We start from the raw sequence: 21,691 nt of genomic DNA on the forward strand, positions 1-21,691 counted from the left end.
GAACAAGACGAGTTGCAGGACAGGAGTATACACAACCGGTTTACCATGCAGTAGATTCTACCTCCTGATGAACCAAAATATACACCATATAAAAGTTTGTAACACCTATTTACGGAAGCAATCTGGGGTAACACTGAAAGGCGGGAAAAAGGAAGGACCAGTAATTGTGCCAGACTAAACATGTAATCCTCCAGCTAAAATGTGCAGGCAAAGATAGGAGAAAATCACTTTTTAAAATTAGAAAGTGATTAAAAAAATAAATAAACAAATAAATGAAAATAAGAAAATACTCTAAAATAAATACTTTCAGGCCATAAACTGGTGACTTCAAGCCCTATGCAAAGTAAAGACAGTGGTGGATTTCAATATCCACGTCAGGGAATTAAGTGTGTTTCCTGACGCGACGTTTTATATATAAACAAAACACAAAAGCCACAGGCGGAATAAAGCTAAACAGCTGGCCATTAAACACTGTCCACATTTAGCTGGAGATGAGATTAAGTAAGATGTGGTACTGCACATAGTCTGTGGTCCATTTCAACAGTGTGGTCGCGCCTTACCTCGGGAAAGTTCACATGTATCTGCGATCGTTCCGCTCGTTCTCTCTTTCATGAGTCGCGTATGCGTTCCTCCTAAAACAGCTCTGCTTGTTCGGGGAATCAAAGATGTGGGTCACACCATTGAAAGTGATGCTCAGCCGGGCGGGATAGATGATTTTTCTGTTTGGTCAGGGAGGCCAGGTTCCGTGAAGAGTGGGACAGTGACGGGGCCAACCAAGGAGGGGAGACAGATCAGCCAGACAAACAGTGAGTCAGGGACTCAAATCATCAAAAGGGTAAGAAACAACGATTTCTAAATAAATAAATTTAAGCTAATAAGTAACAACAGTAAGTTGAATGTGCGGTGCCAGATTTCGAAAGAAACTGTAAGTCATGGTATTCTTCTACTGAAGTGAAACTTGAGCATAGAAATTCGGTAGGAAAAAACCCGGTATAGAAAATGGATCGATCCTAGCTCATTGAGAAAACAAAAAGACGTCAGGGACCCATAGAAAAGAGTCAGGGACTCAGAAGAAAAAGAAATGGAAAGACCGGTAAAATAAATAAAAAAAATAAAAAAAAGGGACATTAAAATAAAAGTACGAATAAAATTGAAGGTAAACATTTAAAAAAAAAATCAGAATGGGAAATTGTAATAGTTGTTATAAATGTTGTTGTGAACCTGACGAGGTTCAATATGAAGGTGATGCAAAACGAATGGGCCAGAAGGCATTAGATAATGTAAAGTATATAAAAAGATGGGAAAAGAGTAGAAGAATGTCAGAAACTGGTAGAAAAGATAGAGGTAAAGTCAAAGGGGAAGTAAGAAGAGGCAGAAGAAAGACGGGTACACACAGGCAAAGGCATGGTTATACGAGGCAGAAGAAGGAAAGAGAGGAATGCAGAAGCAGAAAGAAAAGGAAGTGAGACAACTTAAGAAGAAATTGAGAGCAGAGGATGAAAAGAAGAGAAAATGTTTCAAAAAGAGTGTTAAAATGTGGGTTTTGTCGACATATAACTTTAAAATTGAGACTGAGTAAAATTTAAGATTTAGACTAAGTGTTGTCTTGTGTTGTTTTGTGTTCTGTGAATGTGTGCGCCATGGCTTTGTGTTGTTTTATGTGCGTGGTAACATAGGCTCAGGCTGCAGAGTGTTTGTGGGGAAAAGCTGTTTTGACATGAGGTCATTGCAGGCTGTGAAGCCAGAAGAGCTGCTGATGGAGAGACGGTCCTTTACAGTGACGAGCAAAATGCCAAAGTTTATTTGGGATTTGTTCCTGATAGTGGATGCATTGTTAAAAACAAGAATACATAAATAAATAGAAATTTAGAGTCTGGATAGAGATTATATGTAGAATATTTAGACACTCAAAAGACGCTGTACAAACACAAAACAAAACAAAACAAAGGACAGGACTGAAATAAAACAACACTCTAAAATGTTCAGCTTACTTAAAAGAATCTAGGAAACCGATTGCACTAAAAAAGGTAAGTAACTTTAACTAATAGTCTTAAGTTTACTTCATATCTACTAGTTAAGTTAACTTTAAATCTAGTTGTATTCACTTAATTTTGTGAAGTTATTCAAACTTAAAAATACCAAGTACATAAACTTGATCTTTCTAAGTGTTACCAACTTAAGTTTACCAAGTTAGTCTGACTTAACTGAACAGTTGTGTTTACTTAATTTTGTTAAGTTATTTACACTTAAAAATAGCAAGCATAATAAACTTGATCTTTGTAAGTGTTACCAACTTAAGTTAGCAAAGTTAGTCAGACTTAACTGAACAGTTGTGTTTACTTAGTGGAATCTAGGAAACCGATTGCACTAAAAAAAATCAAGCAAGCAGAACAAAGAATGATAAGTTTGCAGGCTTATTTTATTAGAAGAAAATGCCTTTCTGTAGCATATATAACATTTAAGGGTGGTGTGTCCCAACATTTTAAAACATACATTTGGGTAAGTATACAAAGAGGTTCTTTATAATCACCTGACTGACTAATTTCCTGACTTCTCAAAATGGCTCCATTTTCAAAAGACTGCTAATGCCACTTACATTCAATCAATCCTTTCATTTACTAAACATCACAAACTAGTTTAGATTAAACAAGATGGGATTAAACCTCCAACCAATATCCCACAGACTGGGACATTATGGAAACTTAAGTTAACAAATAACCAACATCATCCATCTGTGACTGACTGTAACTTACAAAGAACTTTGAATAGGTTAGTTGCAAACATATGAGTTCAACACTCAAATCAAGTTTGTTTCAGGATCCCTTGCAAGTTTAAGGATCTACTGGCAGTACCCCCACCTGCTGCAAAAGAAAATTTTTCAAGCTCTGAAGTTTTGGCCTCAGGTTACCTACACCCAGGTTGAGCATCACCCTCTGAATGAAGTCAAAGGTGTTCTTTAGTCTTTTTGGATAACCCAAATGAAGATCGTAAATTAGTCCAAATGTAACACAAAAAGCTTGTGCATGGCTTACAATGTCATCCACAACGATATTACCTTCCAGTATGATAGCAATGCTGGAGGGTTCAAGGTGCAGAGCATGTGGACCTGGCTGCTGTCTGTCTTGTATGACAGTTAAGACCCCAACAGGGACTTGAGTGACGTCTGCAATGGTGTCAGTGTCCTGCAGATATAAAGGAAGGTTAAAAACTCATTAAAAAAATTTGGCTTCATAGTGCAAAAAACTTCAACATACCAAATTATACAAATTATGTGTGGCACCCTGGACATTTCAGTGGTATTATTTATGTTAGTGGCAATTGATAGTGTGATGGTTGCTGAGTTTCCCTGTTGTCATGGTGACCACTGTAGTCCAGTTGAAATCCGGTCTGAGTCGCTACAGTTTAACAGTTTATACTTGCTGCAACTTTACAAGTGTTTGTTTATCTGTTTGTGTGTTGCATGAAAATAAACCTCCCTGGGGCGGTGTTTAGCTGACTTTGGTAGAGCTGCTGCCCCATGTTGAGGCTACAGTCCTCACTGCAGACAGCCCTGGTTCAAATCCCGCATCGGGCAGCCCTTTCCTGCATGTCATTCGCCCTCTCTGCCTCCCCATTTCCTGTCTCTCTCTCCACTGTACTGTCGATTAAAGGCAATAAAAACCCCGAAAAATATACTTAAAAAAAAAAAAATAAAGCTCCCATAATACGAGCAACGACAGCATCTGATTTCAGTGTGTAACATATGAAATACTTACAAAACAGACTTTGAAAAAGTCACTTCCATCATCCCAGAGGAAAACTGGGAGACATCGTAGGACAGCAGTCCTCATGGCTTCGACATCATCGGTCTACAATTGGGGAAAACAGGAAAAGAAAAAGCAAATGAATATGGAAAAGCATTTTCTGAAAAAAATGCATCACATTTTTCCAACTTCAATTATTTAAAGGAATAGTTTGACATGTTAGGAAATGTATTTGTTTGTCTTGCTGAGCTAGATTATAAGGTCAATATCACTTTCATGTCTGTTAGCAGGGTGTATGTGTGGAAACTAGAACACTTTCAGAAAGGAACAACTTTGTTTTCTGAAAAGAGCCGGCCATCGTTCCAACATCCGTTTCACAGAGGGCTGCTCTTCCACAATTTCCTTGCGTCTTAATGAGAAGGTCTGGTTCATCAGCTGATTCACCTGGACTGCATTTGGGAACCTTTTCTTCATTTCATTTTCAAGCAGCTGTCTAGAGCATTCAAGTGTTGATGCATCTTGACCCTGTGGAAAATCAGGCAGGAAGTTTGTCTCACTTCTTCTGGGTCTCTTCAGGCTTTTTCCAGGTAGCTCCCCCTCTGGATTCTGCTGTGTTCTCTTATTGCTGTTGACTGTCAAATCTGCAATACCACATCTGCGAAGTTTGGAACGGCGATTTCCCATTTTGAATTTTAAACTATTCTTCCATCCATAGCAACCCGTGGTTGACCCTGGCTCAGCAAGGCATGGGTGCTTAGCAATCAGTGCTGCAGCAACAGTGGTGAAATGTTCATCTTGAGGGTAAGCCGAGAACTTGTACATCTCCTCAGCTAGCTTCTGCAGAATGTCATGCTTCATGTCTCGTGAAACTGACATGCGTGTGCCATCTCTCATATAGATTAAGTTTCCCTGTCTCAGTCTATATTCAATATTTACAGAGAAATATGGCACCTCAAATGTAGAAGGCCATGGGTCACGTGAGGTCAGCGGTGATGTCTCTTCAGTGCGAGGCAGTATTATTGTGTCAGACGACCCAGGTGAACTCTGTGTCAATGCTGACGACAATGAGCTGGCTGAAGATGATGGACTGGCTGCAGACAATGTAACAAATACATTTTCCAGAGAGACAATCTTCAGTGTTGGTCTATCAGGCAGCTCAGTTATATCCGTGAGGTTGCAAAAACCATTGTTGAACTCTGGGTCTGCATAGTGAAGCATAAAGTCATACTGCTGATTAAGTCGTTCTTTCAACTCGCTTATTAGCTCTTCCAAAGTATTCGGTTTTTGGTGGAAAGTTACTTTTTGAATATCATTTTCAACAACCACTACCCTCACTGGCCAGGACTGGTCCAAGGTTCTGAAAGAATAAAATATGCATATAATATATCAGCACAAAATGTAACGCTTTAGGGTCACAAGCAACTTGCCTTTCACTCTGTAGGCAGAGAGGGGAAAGACATCATTGAAGTCTTTTAACTGGGTTACAGGCAAGCTTGAGCTACTTTTGCAGACTTCGTAAGCTCTAAGGCAGTCATGTCAAAGTCAAATATACGGGGGGACAAAATAAAAAAAAATGGTACAAGTGGAGGGCCGGGCTGGTTCAATGTTTATTAAAACTCGCAATTATTGCACATATTGAACCAATACCAATAACACAGCCTATATTGCACTTAACATTAATCATTAAATTAAGCAAAACATAAATAAAATCAGTTGCAATATTTTCTCAAGGCTCTTTCAGTAACAAATTGAAAACTTTTTTCTTCTTCTTCTTTTTAACAGGTAAACAGCAAAATTTAATTTTCCTTCAAAGCTCAATGGCAAGATAAATGTAAAAATGAAACAGCATGCATTAAAAAAAAATCAGTGTGCTGCTCTGATCCTCAGCAATGTCTGTCTTTTATAATAAAATTAGAAAAGTTAGTGCAAACTTCAAAAAGTGCAAAACAGTTGCATTAATTTCTTAGGCAAGATTTGTCTTTCTGTGCGTCTGTGTGTTTCATTGATGTTTCATAGTGCCTTCTTAAGTTATATTCTTTCATAACAGACACGCTGTCTCCACACACAAGACACACAGGCTTTCCTTTTACTTCGGTGAACATTGTATTCTGTCTCCCACCTGTCTTGAAACCCCCTGTTTTCAGCGTCTACCTTCTACCTTGCCATTTTGGGGGAGAGGGAGATGAAAATTGACGGCGATGTTTAGTCCTCCACTGTGACTGTGCTGCTGCTCATGAAGAGAAGACGCGGGATCACGCTCGCTTGCGGGCACTCGGTACGCGCCAATGCACTCGCAGTGCATCTTGGGATTTGTAGTATTATGGTGCTGCGGGCACATAATACTGCGGGCCAGTTTTAATAGTAATTAAATATCATCCCGCGGGGCAGAGACAACTCATTCACGGGCCGGATCCGGCCCGCGGGCCTTGACTCTGACATATGTGCTCTAAGGTGTGCAGTGTGCATTTGGACTATCTGGGTATCTCATAGGACTACTGGAATTAAGCTAAGTATCACTTCTGTAGGTCTTTCTTATTTGGTTGCTATTTCATTAAATGCTGTTGTATCTAGCTGGGTTGCTTGACTTTTGTGACTTTTGACTTGTCTGTTTAGTTAAGGTGAAAGTTTTGTAAAGATATTTTGTCTGCTAGGTCAAAGAGAAAGCTGTTATTGTTGCTGCTTTGACCTAGTTTCTATTGAGCCATCACCATCACCAGGTGAGAAGTTTCACTGGCAAAGGGGAGTGGCCAACACAGCTGTAACCAATCAGCCCCTAATCAGGGAGTGGCCACTCAGCTGCAACTAATCAGCACCTAATCAGGTGTCTTTAAAAAGCAGCACTGGCTTTGAAGCGGCAGCTTCAGCGGCAGACTTCTCAGACGAAGACTCAGGAAGACAAAGACAAAGGAGTCTAAACCGGAGTCTGATGAAGACTCAGGAAGACAAAGACAAAGGAGTCTAAACTGGAGTCAGATGAAGACTCAGGAAGACAATGACAAAGGAGTCTAAACCGGAGTCTAACAAGGAGGCTAACGAGGCTAAGTACCTGTCTGCAAGTGTTTTCGACCTTTCACATATGTGCCTTTTTTCCATTCCTGATCATGTCTCTTCTCATAGATACTACAAACCTCACAATCACTCACAGCATCACCGTAACCTGTCCTCACTTATCTATCCCACCCGCTCCACACACATCCAACACCTTGTCGCAGGGGGCCTGTGGAACTGCCAGTCAGCTACCCGCAAGACTGAGTTCATCTCCGGCTTTGCTACTGAGCAATGCCTGGACTTCCTTGCTCTCACTGAGACTTGGATAACACCCTCCAACACAGCCACCCCTGCAGCTCTCTCCTCCGCCCACTCCTTCTCCTACACACCTAGATCCACTGGAAGAGGTGGCGGGACAGGTCTGCTCATCAACCCCAACTGGACTTTCACTCTTTACCCACTGCCACACTTCTCTTCACAGTCATTTGAATTTCATGCTGTAACTGTAACTCACCCAGTCAAACTAATCATTGTTGTCATCTACCCTCCACCAGGCCCATTGGGAACTCTAGATGAACTAGAACACTTACCCTACTCTCGTCCTATCTTCAAAACCGAACATACAGAGTAACCTGGAGAGGATCTGTGTCGGAACCCTGTCCTAGCTACTGGGGTCCCTCAGGGTTCTGTCTTGGGCCCTCTCCTCTTCTCTCTATACACCAACTCTCTTGGTTCTGTTATTCTCTCTCATGGTTTTTCCTATCACAGCTACGCCGACGACACCCAACTCATCCTCTCTTTTCCCAGCTCCGACACAAATGTAGCAGAACGGATCTCCGCTTGTCTGACCGACATCTCTCAGTGGATGATGACCATCACCTGAAACTCAATCTCAACAAGACTGAGTTTCTTTTTCTCCCAGGAAAGGGCTCTCCCACCACAGACCTAACCATCACCCTCGACAACTCTGTGGTAACTCCTTCTCATACCTGGGTGTGACACTTGATGACCATCTCTCCCTCACTGCCAACATTGCTGCGACAGCTCGATCTTGCAGATACATGTTGCACAACATCAGAAGGATACGGCCTCTTCTAACCCAGAAGGCGGCACAGGTTCTGGTCCAGGCTCTTGTCATCTCACGCTTGGACTACTGCAACTCCCTCCTGGCTGGTCTCCCTGCGTGTGCCATACGACCCCTGCAACTCATACAGAATGCAGCAGCTCGACTGGTCTTCAACTTACCAAAATTCTCCCACACTACACCTCTCCTCCGCTCCCTTCACTGGCTTCCTGTAGCTGCTCGCATCCGCTTCAAGGCTCTAGTGCTTGCGTTCCATGCTACAAACGGATCCGGTCCAGCCTACATCCAGGACATGATCAAAACCTACACCCCAGCCCGCCCACTCCGCTCTGCATCGGCAAACCGGCTCGCTGCCCCCTCACTGAGAGGATCGCAGAGGCATTCGCAGAACTCGAGACTGTTCACTGTCCTCGCTCCCAAATGGTGGAACGAGCTCCCCATCGACATCCGGACAGCGGAAAGCCTCCACATCTTCCGCCGCCGACTAAAAACACATTTCTTCCGACTCTACCTCGACTAAGACGACGACGACAAAAAAAAAAAAAAAAAAAAAAATTATACATCGCACTTATGACTAGCACTTCATAGTTTGGTTTACTTGAAGCTCTTACTTACTTCTAGCTCTTATTTGTACCCAAATGTTTAAATGCACTTATTGTAAGTCGCTTTGGATAAAGGCGTCTGCTAAATGACATGTAATGTAAAAGGTGTTCGTGATACCATGCAAACAATTGTCTACAAATGAACAAAACATTGGTATCCACAACCAGAACCTGCTGAATCTGCCTAAATTCTGGAAGGCCTGCGCATGAGCCAACAGACACCACCATGTCAGCTGCATACTTAATACCATCTATGCTAACAGATGTTGCTGTAATGACTGTGTTTTGAGGTGCATGCCTTGCCAGCAAATACTGCTGTACATTGTCTGGGAAGGAAGAAATCATGACACTCTTTACTTTGTCCAGTTCCAATGCTGGTTTAAAAAATGATGCAGAATCTAAATGATAAGCCATCATCTTTTGATGTCTATGAGCCAAAGTCAGAGGAACATTTCTGAAGTTGTGGGCTCCACGAATTACTTGTTTAAAGAATTTGGGTTTTCCCTCAAATCTCATAGTCCACACATCTACAAGTGGTCCAAATACTTCAATGAGATGGGGATAATGCTCCAAGTAATGGTGTTTTGGACGGAGTCTGTAGTGAGGGAATGCTTCTTGAAGTAATGTTCTATGCTCTGACAACTTGAAATCCAGATAGTGGAGTGACTCCTCAGTAAACCTTGTACACATCGCTAACTCAACCACATCTTTCAAGCACAATAAAACCTCCCATGCTTTATCTCCTTCAGGGAAATAATGGCCAATCAACAAGGGAAGGAGTCTGATCAGGCTCCAATTTTCATGACCATTACCTCCAATGGTCCTTTTGGCATGGAATGTTTTGGAAATGGTCTGAGGCTGGTTTGTTTTATCTGAATGTGTGTAGGGAAATTCCTTTATGGCACGATTCATCATCTCAAGTGTGAATAACTTCTTTTTTATGAAATCCTGAATGCAAAGACACAACTCAGAAGGAACAATGCCTTCAAGCAAATCATGGAGGATATCAGGGGGGAAGCCATCAACAACATGGAAGTGCTCCAAATCAACACTTAATGGACAGCTCGCTTTCACACCATATTGCTTTGCCATTTGGGCATCCTGCTGGACTTCCTGCACATGCTGGTCATGGTCTTGTTTTGTTCTCAAGCAGAAGTGACCAGACCTAACTTCACTATCTTGTATGTCCTGCCGTGTAGCCATGCAAAAGCGGCAAATCTTATCAGAGACAAAACTTTCATGGAATCCTGCCAAAGAATGAGCGGCCAAATTATCTGCTGCAACATACAAAACTGTTCCTTGGACACCTTGGACACACTAGTTCCTGGAGGAGTGGATGAAGGACTTCAGAGTACCCACATGCTTTGACAGTGGTTGTCTTACAAAGAAGAGCTAACTGTATTGAGCTGAGAGAGGAACGGAATTTGGGTGCAAGATTTACTAGGACACAATATACTGCACATATTTTGTGTTTATTTTTAGAGGTCCCCAGAGGGTTTGCAACCTCAAAGTCATCAATGTAAAGTGCCAAAGCAATCTGAAAATTTTCTTGCACTAGTAAAGTATTTTCTTTGAAACGTGAACCATCCCTGAAGGTACTGTATCCTTGCATATCACCATTGCTAACTGTGACAGCTTTGTCCAAGATTTCATCTTTGTTTAACAAAGTCTGGAGCATTTTAAGGACAGGTATGTAGACAACTGACTGCTTGTGTTCACCTGTAACAAACTCAACAGGTTCCACAATTTTAAACTCTTTTACCATGTAAGAGGCTCTTTTGCAGGAGGTGGATAGAGAACCTCCTTTCTGAGTGTGTTTCAGAATGACATCACACTCTGAGATTGCACTATTTCTCTTGCAATAGACATGTCTGCATCAGGATAGTAGTTCAAGAGTACTCTCTGAATAGCAGAAAAATGCAAAGGTTTTGACAGGTCCATTATCTGCCTTATTTGCTGTATTACACCTTGCACAGCAGTTTCAGATATCCTAAGTATGGTCTGCATTCTAATAAAAAGGGCTGCCAAATTATACTCAAGCTGCCTCTCCAACTCATCAGTATTATCTGCCATCAAATCCTCTTCAAAATCAGTTGCATCTTCAACATCACTTTCATTTTCAGTTCTGACAACTTCACCCAAAGTTTCTGTATGTGTTTAAATTTCCAGTTTAAACTTCAACTGGCTATGCATCTGTCTGCCATCATGGTTCCTGCTTTTGTGGGCATTAAATGAAGTGTAGACGCAGGTTTCAAAATTACAATCCTTGTAAGGGCACTGTACTTTTTGGTGCATCCGGATATGTGTCCGTAAGTGTGAAAAAAAATTTTTTCGACACATGGCTCACTGAAGTCACAAAGCTGTCATCAGAACACATTTTTTGTTGCATCACAATTATCACCAATCTGGGAGTGGGCTCTTGATAGATGTACCTTAAGAGCATTAAAGGATTTGAATGTGCAGGGGCACTCTTTATGAACACATGGTAATGGTGATGTTCTTGTGTAACCACCATGTTTTAATCTATAATGTTGAAGTATTTGCCCTCTCTTTTCACATGTGAAGTGACAAAACTTACACATCCACTTCATCAGTGTTGTTTGTCTTCAAGCTGTAAAAAAATAAAAATAAAATAAAGTCACACAAATTGCAGCAACTACTTTACGTGCGAGACTGTGGTTATTCTGTTACCTGAGTTCACCACACATTCACTGCTTATCACACTAACCTGAATTATTCTGTGGAATACTGAACACGCACACACACACTTTCTCACACACACACACACACACACACACACTGCTGCATCCATCACTAAGTTCAAATGTCTTATTTTGTCACTTCAGTGTTTGAAATCCTTTGTTCAGATTGACGTCAGTGACACAAAGTGACCACACGAGGCAGCAGAGGACCAGCAGCTTCTGTGTCCCCGCAGCTAAAATCAATGGTTTTCTCTATGGGCTTTGGTGTGGGAGAGTGAGTGGATGGAGCTGTTAATCTATGACCTAAAAGAGCGTAGACTTAATCTGACATAGATTGTATTAGGTGTCAGTACCTCGTCATCAACACAACAAAGTAGATTAAAGTGATATGATGTGGTTTTTATTGATGTTAAAAATGTCATTCTTCATTAAGCCACAGAAACAGAAACCACAGACACTGATGATGTTTGGAAAGTGCAAAAACCCTCTGAGTGTCATGAGTTTCCTGTCACTGTGGACACGTTCTTCACTGTCGTTCACAGAGCAGCAGGAGGACAGAGGTCATCCTGAGGTCACGCACACTCAGTTTCACCTGCATCACAGCAGAAACCACACTTCCTCATTCATGGCATAATCTGCTCATGTGTGTTTCATTTTCCATGTGTGTGTGTGTGTGTGCGTAACTCTGAGTGTTGTTCTGCTCACACGCAGCAGGGGGCACTGTTGTCAGGCAGCATGAAGAGGAGGAGGAGGAGAAGCAGTGCATGCTGGGACAGAAAGGCTCGTCAGTGAGAAGATGATGTTCTTCAGACAAAGAGTCAAACTCTTAACATCTTTATTTACTTTGTTTTCTATTGGATTGAAAACCTTGAATTTTATTTTATATTATTTTGACTTCTTTCTTTTTATTTTATATAAAGCATTTATTCATTTGTAATTGATTTTACTTTCTGTATCTTTTAATTTCACTTTCAAACATTCACTTTTTGTTATTTTTATCTCAGTGTGTGTGAACCTGTGTGTTTCAGGCTGGTTCTCAGCAGCAGGGGGCGCTCACAGCGCAGGACGGCGGCTCAGTTAATGACAGACATGTTGATTTTTTAAGTCTTTATTTATTGATGGTTTCAACAAAGAATGACTGAGACGAGCTTTGACCTCGTCCACCACTGAAGCTGCTGTCTCTTCATGTCCTACAGAGGACACAGAGACACTGAGGAACCAGGACAGACCCAGAACCCAGGATAAACCGGTTCAGTGAATGTGGTCCTGAAGGTGTGGAGGTGGATCAGTGAGTCAGAGGAGATGCTGTAGAAGGACAGAGTCCCAGCAGGACAGTCCACATACACTGATACTCTGTGAGAGACAGAGGACATGATGGGTGTTCCTGTCCCACAGTGACGGACAGAGTAACCACGATCATCAGAGTAGATCAGACTCCAGGACTGATCATTATATCCAAACAAACAGTCAGAACCGATGCCTTTCCTCTTGATTCCTCTGTAACTCAGTGATATATCAACAGCTCCTCTCCACTCGACCTCCCAGTAACAGCGACCAGTCAGACCAGGTCTACACAGCAGCTGAGGAAAGACGTCAAATCTGTCTGGATGATCAGGATACGACTGATCTTCTGTCACATGGGTCACTTTCCTGTTGTCGTCAGACAGTTTGAGGTTTCTGTGCATTGTGTTTGTGTCCAGTTCCAGTTCACATGAATCTGATGAAGACAACGAGACACAGCTGCAGTTTATTGATGATCAGCTGATATGTTGTTATTTCCTGTAAATCCATACTTACACTTCCTGAGACCAGGTTTTAACCACTGCTCTCCAGCATGGTCCATCCTGGAGGAAGAAACAGTCTGAATGAGTTTCTGTCCAACATGAGTCCAAACTGTTGTCTTAATGACGCACTCTGGTGGACACAATGATGAACTACAAGGACAGGTGTGTTTCAAAGAGAAGACGGTGGCTGTTTCTCAATACTCAAGTATGCAAGTATGTACTTGCTTACTTGGGAAGTATATACTTGAGAAGTACGCTGGGAGTATATACTTGCCAAGTACGGGAGTACACAAGTATGTGGTTGTTTCTCAATACTCAAGTATGCAAGTATGTATGTATGTATTGTTCTGCTGTAGTTCTTGTAGTGCCGGGCACAGTGAGCGCCGAGCGTCCGCAGAGGCGGAGCTGATCACCTCCGACAAACGTCGCTGCCAAACTATAAATACGTCATATCTTCATACACAAACCACATGTTTGAATTCTAAATGACTCATTTCTCGCCTCAAATGATGTTAAAACATTGTTCCGGGACAAAGAAAAATATTTATTTCAGATTTATATTTCTATTATCTGCTGCTATGCTCCGCCGAAATGTAATGTCAGGCTTCCTTCTTCTTATGAACGATAGGTGATGAGTTGATGATGCAGGAGAAGACCCCACTGACACAGGACTTGTACCGAACAAAGGGATTTGATTTAGTCACAAGTCAGGCGTCAGAACCAAGCTCTGCAGCAGCTCGGGAGAATGTGTTCTTGCCGAATCTCCGAACAATTCTGCCTCAGAAAAGCAAAACTAACCTTATATAGATTTTCTAGCATTCTTATTTGCAGGCATCACATGTTTGGACCCCCGCCTTTCTCTTGTTTCCATAATGCAACAACTTGAAAAACAAGTTGGGTCCGGATATACCATACTGTCCCATGATCTTTAAATTGGACAATATCACCATTTAGTCAAACAAGAGACATCTATATTTCCTAACTAACCATATTCAAAACAGACCCTCAAGTTTCCTGTCCTATACAGGATGCCTATTGTAAAACGTATGGTCTGACTTGTCATGTGTCCCAGAGACCCTCTTGTCTCATGTTTACTTATTAATGTCAATCATCAATACATTGAAGTATTAAACTTTAGCTGTGTTAATGTGTTCTTCTTAGTTCATATACTTCAGTATTCTGGGATACATGGCCATCCCAAGTACGCTCAAGTCACCTCCGATGCATACCTGGTAAAAATGGGCGGAGCGAGAATACTTCCGGGTCCTCGCTGTTCGCTTACTTGAGAATTGGAACAGCACTTGAACAGTACCGGAGTACGCAAGTACGCACAAGTACGCACAAGTATGGATATTGAAAAACAGCCGGTGTCTGCAGAACCAGAGACCACAGTTTCAGGAGGCTACGCATTTACTCAACAGCGCCACCACGTGGACAACACAGAAGACAACTTCTGTTTATACATTTGAAACCCACCACGAGTAAACCAGCAACAAGTTGGCCCAGCACAAACCAAGTAAACAAAGAAAATAGATAAAATAGAGGGATTTCATTTGTATTTTTTACAGTGTATCAAATCGCAGTATTGTGGGTCTAAAAAGCATAAACTTTGTATTTGAATTACGGTTGTTTGATCGCTTGCTTGAATCGAGACCTAGTTTCCAGTGCTTTCGTGGTTTTTTCAGCTGCGCGTCACAGAGGAAACACATGGCTACTTATGCAGCTGCTGCTGCGGAGGCTCGTCGCTGTTACTGCTGCTTCCAAAACTTGTGTGTTTTCACCGTTGAATGAAGAATGAAGAACAACTTGATTGTAGCTGTTAGATGACGAACATCTCGTACACAACTCACTACAAACACCACAGAATAAAGACATCTTTACTTTAGTTTGACCGTAGACTGTTTGAAGTGGACCAGGACTGTTCTGTACCCAGTACCAGGACTTCTCACATGATGCTGCTACTCTGTGCAGATGATCTGTCCAGTTCATGGTTCTGGTCGTTTCTCAGGCTGAACTACGTGACATTCACTCGTTCTCACGAGGTGTTTAAAAAGTGTCACGAATGTTTGGTTATACTCACTGACAGAGGAAAACATAATAACAGGACATCTTCAACCTGAACCTGCTGACAAGTTTGAATACTGCTGATGAACATGAAGAGGAAGGAGGAGGAGGAGGAGGAGAATACCTGAGAGTGTCCAGTCTCCAGTGAGGACTCTTCAGTCCAGCAGACAGCAGCTTCTCTCCTGAGTCTCCTGGATGATTGTAGCTCAGGTCCAGTTCTCTCAGATGGGAGGGGTTGGAGTTCAGAGCTGAGGTCAGAGAAGAACATCCTTCCTCTGAGACCAGACAACCTGACAGACTGGAGTTAAGAAGATATGATGAACTCAGTGATTCAGAAAAAACATCTTCATCAACAAGAACCTAAAGAAGCAAAGAGTCTGAGTCAGAGTTCTGACCTGAGAGTCTCCAGAGAACAGTGAGTACTCTTCAGTCCATCACACAGCAGCTTCACTCCTTAATCCTGCAGGTCGTTGTTACTCAGGTCCACGTGTCTCAGACGAGAGGACACAGAGCTGAGGACTGAGGACAGAGCTTCACAGCTTCTCTCTGAGAGTTTACAGCCACTCATTCTGAGGAGGAGTTCAAGAAAATCTATTCACATATGTAATTAAAAAAATAATCAGAGTAGAATTGTCCATTTAAATCAGCTGAGCACCAACCTGAGAGTCTCCAGAGAACAGTGAGGACTCTTCAGTCCATCACACAGCAGCTTCACTCCTTGATCCTGCAGGTCGTTGTTACTCAGGTCCACGTGTCTCAGACGAGAGGACACAGAGCTGAGGACTGAGGACAGAGCTTCACAGCTTCTCTCTGAGAGTTTACAGCCACTCATTCTGAGGAGGAGTTCAAGAAAATCTATTCACATATGTAATTAAAAAAATAATCAGAGTAGAATTGTCCATTTAAATCAGCTGAGCACCAACCTGAGAGTCTCCAGAGAACAGTGAGGACTCTTCAGTCCATCACACAGCAGCTTCACTCCTGGATCCTTCAGGTCATTGTTACTCAGGTCCAGTTCTCTGAGATGGGAGGGGTTGGAGTTCAGAGCTGAGGTCAGAGAAGAACATCCTTCCTTTGAGACCAGACAACCTGACAGACTGGAGTTAAGAAGATATGATGAACTCAGTGATTCAGAAAAAACATCTTCATCAACAAGAACCTAAAGAAGCAAAGAGTCTGAGTCAGAGTTCTGACCTGAGAGTCTCCAGGGAACAGTGAGGACTCTTCAGTCCATCACACAGCAGCTTCACTCCTTGATACTGCAGGTTGTTGTTACTCAGGTCCACGTGTCTCAGACGAGAGGACACAGAGCTGAGGACTGAGGACAGAGCTTCACAGCTTCTCTCTGAGAGTTTACAGCCACTCATTCTGAGGAGGAGTTCAAGAAAATCTATTCACATATGTAATTAAAAAAATAATCAGGGACAGGTGAGGAGCGAGAGAAGGGTATCAAGGAGAAACTGCGAGCTTTCAGAAGGCCGTCCCCATCCTCTCCAGAAGAAGTATAAGCTTTGACTGATTTTTGAAGAGTTGGAAAGCTAAACAGAACGTGCTATATTCACCACATGATGAGAATATATATATACAGGCGAGGGTTGCTGTATAAGGACACATTTTCTGTGGAATGAACAGAGACCTTTTCTTTTCTTTTTTAGAGCGCCATGGTGGGGGCCCTCAGCCCACAGGTGGGAGAGGCTTTCCCTCACGGCTAGATATTTTATCTAGCTCAGGCCAGGGTCTTTTCTTAGAGACCCCAGCATTGGGATCACTCTTTTTGTTTATCCTTTTTTCTATGTCTTGCTGTTGAATCCAGTTAAAGGTAGTAAAATCCTATCTAAAGTGAGAACAGAACAAGCCCATGTGGTTTATTTACAAGAGACTCATTTGACAGACAAGGAGCATATAAAGCTAAAGAAAAGGGGCTTTACAAATCTGTTTTTTTCTTCATACAAATCAGGGCAGAGAAGAGGAGTTGCTATTCTCATTTCAAACAAGCTACATTTTCAAAAAGTATTCGAAATGGGTGATAAAGAGGGCACGTTTATGTTAAGTAAGGGGTAAGATAGATGGGAATCCAATTACCTTACTGAATGTCTATGCACCCCCAGGGAGTGACATTAGTTTCTTCCAAAAAATAACCAATATCATGGTAAGTGAAACAGAAGGCCTCTTGATCTGTGGAGGGGATCTAAATATACATCTGCAGCCAAAGTTGGACTCATCTTGTGGAAAAACCCAGGATAGGAAGTCCTTCTATAAGAAAGTAAACACACTATTTGAGGAGGTGGGCTTGATTGATATATGGCGAGATTTTTTCCCTAACAGAAGGGATTACACTTACTACTCTGCTCCTCACTCTCTCTATACAAGAATAGATTATTTCATAACATTTGGGAAGGATAAAGATAAAATACATACTTGTGGAATCGGGACAATAGATCTAAGTGACCATGCACCAGTATACTTATCCACTGATTTTGGCCTGCGATCAAAAAATAATACATGGAAATTGAATTCCAGTCTGTTGAATGATCTGTCTTTTAAAGCACAAATTAAATTAGAAATGTGTCTCTTCTTAGAATTCAATGATACTGGAGAGGTTTCACCTCCCATGTTATGGGATACTCTGAAGGCTGTTCTGAGAGGGAAAATTATAGCAATATCGTCATTTAAGAAAAAAAATAGGAATAAAAAGTTAGAGGATTTCAAAAACAATCTAAAGGTACTAGAAGGAAAACATAAATTAGATTTAGCACAGAATACATTGAGAGAAATTAGACACACCAGGAATGAAATTAATAATTTGGCCACACAAGAAATCGAGAAAAATTGAATGTTTCTGAAACAGAAAGAATACGAAAGTGGCTCCAAATCTATGAAAGTATTGGCATGGAAATTGAAAAAAAGGATAGCCGAAAATACAATTCATAAAATTAGGGATCCAAGGACAAAAGCGATAAAAAATAAACTAAATGAAATTCAGGAAGCTTTTGAAGTGTTTTACAAAACCTTATATTCTGAAGTCCCAGGTGTGAGTGTGGCCCAAATTGACAGCTTCCTGAATTCCCTAGATTTACCCACTCTCGATGAAAATCAAAATAAAATGATGACTGCAGATATAACTGAAGAAGAATTAAAAGTTGCAATTGGTAGACTTAAATTAAGCAAATCACCAGGATCTGATGGCTACACGGCAGAGTGGTACAAGGAATTAAAAAAAGAACTAATACCTGTTTTACTTCCTACTCTGAATTGGGCTTTAAAAAATGCACAAACGCCACCCAGCTGGAAGGAGGCAATCATTTCAGCCATACCAAAAGAAGGCAAGGATAAAGTGGAGAGTGGCTCTTTTAGGCCAATCTCTGTTCTTAATGTGGACTATAAATGATTTACTTCTGTTATGGCCAAACGATTAGAAGAATTCCTGCCGACACTGATACATAATGATCAGACAGGTTTCATACACCAACGCCAAACACAAGACAATATACCAAAGACACTACATATTATGGATCATATACAAAGAAATCAAACTGAAGCAATTGTGATGAGTGTAGATGCTTAAAGTATGGAAAATTATTATAAAAGAACATAAACTTGAAAATGATATTTTGGCTCTTAAATGGTGTGCTTATGATTCGGATTTTAGACCTGATAAATTGGATTCTAGATTTAAGGACTGGATAGCTAACGGTATAACAGCCTTATGTAGAGTAATGAAAGATGGAAAGTTCCTCAGTTTTGAAACACTTAAAAGGACACATGTTTTAGAAAAACAAGACTTTTATAGATACCTGCAGTTACGGCATTACGTCAATACAAAGATGAAAAGTCTAACAAAGATAAACACATGTCTAATTCAATTATTTACAAAAGCTATTAATAAAACTGTGTCATGCTTATATAAGGGTCTGTCTAATTTGAAATCTCACTCTACTTCATATATTAAAATAAAATGGGAGAAGGAAGGAGGGATAAATATATCTGAGGAAGAATGGACAACAATTTGGAGGTATCAATGGAGATGTACCAGCTCACAGAAGTGGAGGGAATTTGGATGGAAAAGCTTGATTAGGTACTTTATTACACCTTCTCAGAAGTCTCACTATGATGATAATTCCCCTGTCTGCTGGAGGAACTGTGGAAATCAAAATGCTGACCACTACCATGTTCTCTGGGACTATCCTGTCATTAAGGGCTGGAGAGGGATACATAATGCTCTACAGGAGATCTTTACCTGCAAAATACCCCTCGAGAGTAAGGCTATGCTTTTTGGACACATACCTGAGGAATGGCTGAAAGGGGATAAACATCAATTAAATATCTTGCTGGTGGCCTGCAAAAAGGGTATAACCAGGAAATGGTTGTCACAGGAAAGCCCAACTTTAAACTTATGGATGGACATTACAATGGACATCTATAAAATGGAGAGGATAACTGCATTTGTTAACCATCAATTGGAGAAATTTGCTTCATACTGGGGGAACTGGTTCAAATATGTCACACTCCATAGACTTGATTTTATTTTTACAAACCAATGACTGTACTACGAAAAGGATCACTCCCTAACCTGTACATAGTTGCTACTGTGTGTTTTTCCCTTTTTCATTGTTTGTTTTTTTTGTCTAGGCATTTAGAGCAGACAACAGATGTGAGATGTATGCATGTATGTTTTGCCGGATGTGAATGTCTGTTTCTGAATGTCAATGAAAAATAAATTATAAAATAATAATAATAATAATAATAATCAGAGAATTGTCCCTATAAATCAGCTGAGCACCAACCTGAGAGTCTCCAGAGAACAGTGAGGACTCTTCAGTCCATCACACAGCAGCTTCACTCCTGGATCCTGCAGGTCGTTGTTACTCAGGTCCATGTGTCTCAGATGAGAGGACACAGAGCTGAGGACTGAGGACAGAGCTTCACAGCTTCTCTCTGAGAGGTTACAGCCACTCAGTCTGAGGTAGAAAACAGTGATGAACAAAAGGTTAAACATGTTTGTCTTGTGCTCTTTAGAATATGTCTTATTAATATTTATATACTGATCCACGTACAGAGCTTTGGTCGAGACTTTGACCACCGGCAGCAGCTTCAGAAGAGCCTCCTCTGAAGCAGAGTATTTCATCAGGTCAAACTCTTCCAGATCTTTTCCTGATGACAGTAAGATGAAGACCAGAGCTGACCACTGAGCAGGAGACAGTGTCTTTGTGGACAGGCGTCCTGATGTGAGGGACTCTTGGATCTCCTCCACAAGAGAACGATGGTTCAGTTCATTCAGACAGTGGAACAGGTTGATGCTTCTCTCTGCTGACAGATTCTCACTGATCTTCTTCTTGATGTACTCAACTGTTTCCTGATTGGTCTGTGAACCACTTCCTGTTTGTTTCAGTAGACCTCTTAAGAGCTTCTGATTGGTCTCCAGTGAAAGACCCAGGAGGAAGCGGAGGGACAAGTCCAGGTGTCCATTTGGACTCAGTAAGGCCTCGCCCACAGCACTCTGGTGCAGATGATTCAGTTCAGGTTTTTTTCTAAATGGTCTGGACCACTGGCTCGTTGTTGGTTCTGACAACAGATTTGTTCCAGAGGTGATGAAGGTCAGATGAACATGAAGAGCAGCCAGAAACTCCTGAACACTCAGATGGACAAAGCAGAAGACCTTGTCCTGGTACAGGCCTCTCTCCTCTTTAAAGATCTGAGTGAAGACTCCTGAGTAAACTGAAGCTGCTGTGATATCGATGCCACACTCTGTCAGGTCTGATTCATAGAAGATCAGGTTTCCTTTCTGCAGCTGCTGAAAAGCCAGTTTCCCCAGAGACTTAATCATCCTCCTGTTCTTTGGACTCCAGTGTGGATCTGTCTCAGCTCCTCCATCATATTTGACCTTCTTCACTTTGGACTGAACCACCAGGAAGTGGATGTACATCTCAGTCAGGGTCTTGGGCAGTTCTCCTCCATCTCTGGTTTCAAACATGTTCTCCAGAACTGTTGCAGTGATCCAGCAGAAGACTGGGATGTGGCACATGATGTGGAGGCTTCGTGATGTCTGGATGTGGGAGATGATCCTCCTGGCCTGCTCCTCATCTCTGAAACTCTTCCTGAAGTAGTCCTCCTTCTGTGGGTCCGTGAACCCTCTGACCTCTGTCACCATGTCCACACAGTCAGGAGGGATCTGATTGGCTGCTGCAGGTCGTGTGGTTATCCAGAGGCAAGCAGAGGGAAGCAGTTTCCCCCTGATGAGGTTTGTCAGCAGCACGTCCACTGAGGTGGACACTGTGACGTCAGTCAGGATCTCACTGTTGTGGAAGTCCAGAGGAAGTCGACACTCGTCCAGACCATCAAAGATGAAGACCACCTTAAAGTCTTCAAACCTGCAGATTCCTGCTTCTTTGGTTTCAGTGAAGAAGTGATGGATGAGTTCCACCAAACTGAACTTCTATTCTTTCAGCACATTCAGCTCTCTGAAGGTGAAGGGAAACATGAGCTGTACGTCCTGGTTGCTTTTGTCTTCAGCCCAGTCCAGAGTGAACTTCTGTGTTAACACTGTTTTCCCAATGCCAGCCACGCCCTTTGTCATCACTCTTCTGATTGGTCCGTCTCTTCCAGCTGAGGCTTTAAAGATGTCTTCTTGTCTGATGGATGTTTCTGGTCTATCTGGTTTCCAGGAAGCTCTTTCAATCTGTCTGACCTCATGTTCTTCATTGACCTCTCCAGTCCCTCCCTCTGT

At 41.8% G+C, this 21,691-nt stretch overlaps 1 protein-coding gene across 1 annotated transcript; it reads right to left on the minus strand.

Annotated features, from left to right (window-relative positions):
- Nucleotides 1-12,211: 12,211 nt before the first annotated feature.
- Nucleotides 12,212-21,685, minus strand: LOC122761917 (NLR family CARD domain-containing protein 3-like; the record flags this gene model as incomplete). Its single annotated transcript, XM_044017107.1, is given in 5 exon segments — nt 12,212-12,836; nt 12,917-12,963; nt 15,092-15,265; nt 19,752-19,925; nt 20,022-21,685. Coding segments are annotated over 5 exon segments (2,586 nt in total), but the record flags the coding sequence as incomplete, so codon positions are not given.
- Nucleotides 21,686-21,691: the final 6 nt, after the last annotated feature.

Source organism: Solea senegalensis, unplaced genomic scaffold (assembly GCF_019176455.1).
Source record: "Solea senegalensis isolate Sse05_10M unplaced genomic scaffold, IFAPA_SoseM_1 scf7180000015076, whole genome shotgun sequence".
In the NCBI taxonomy this organism is placed as follows: domain Eukaryota; kingdom Metazoa; phylum Chordata; class Actinopteri; order Pleuronectiformes; family Soleidae; genus Solea; species Solea senegalensis.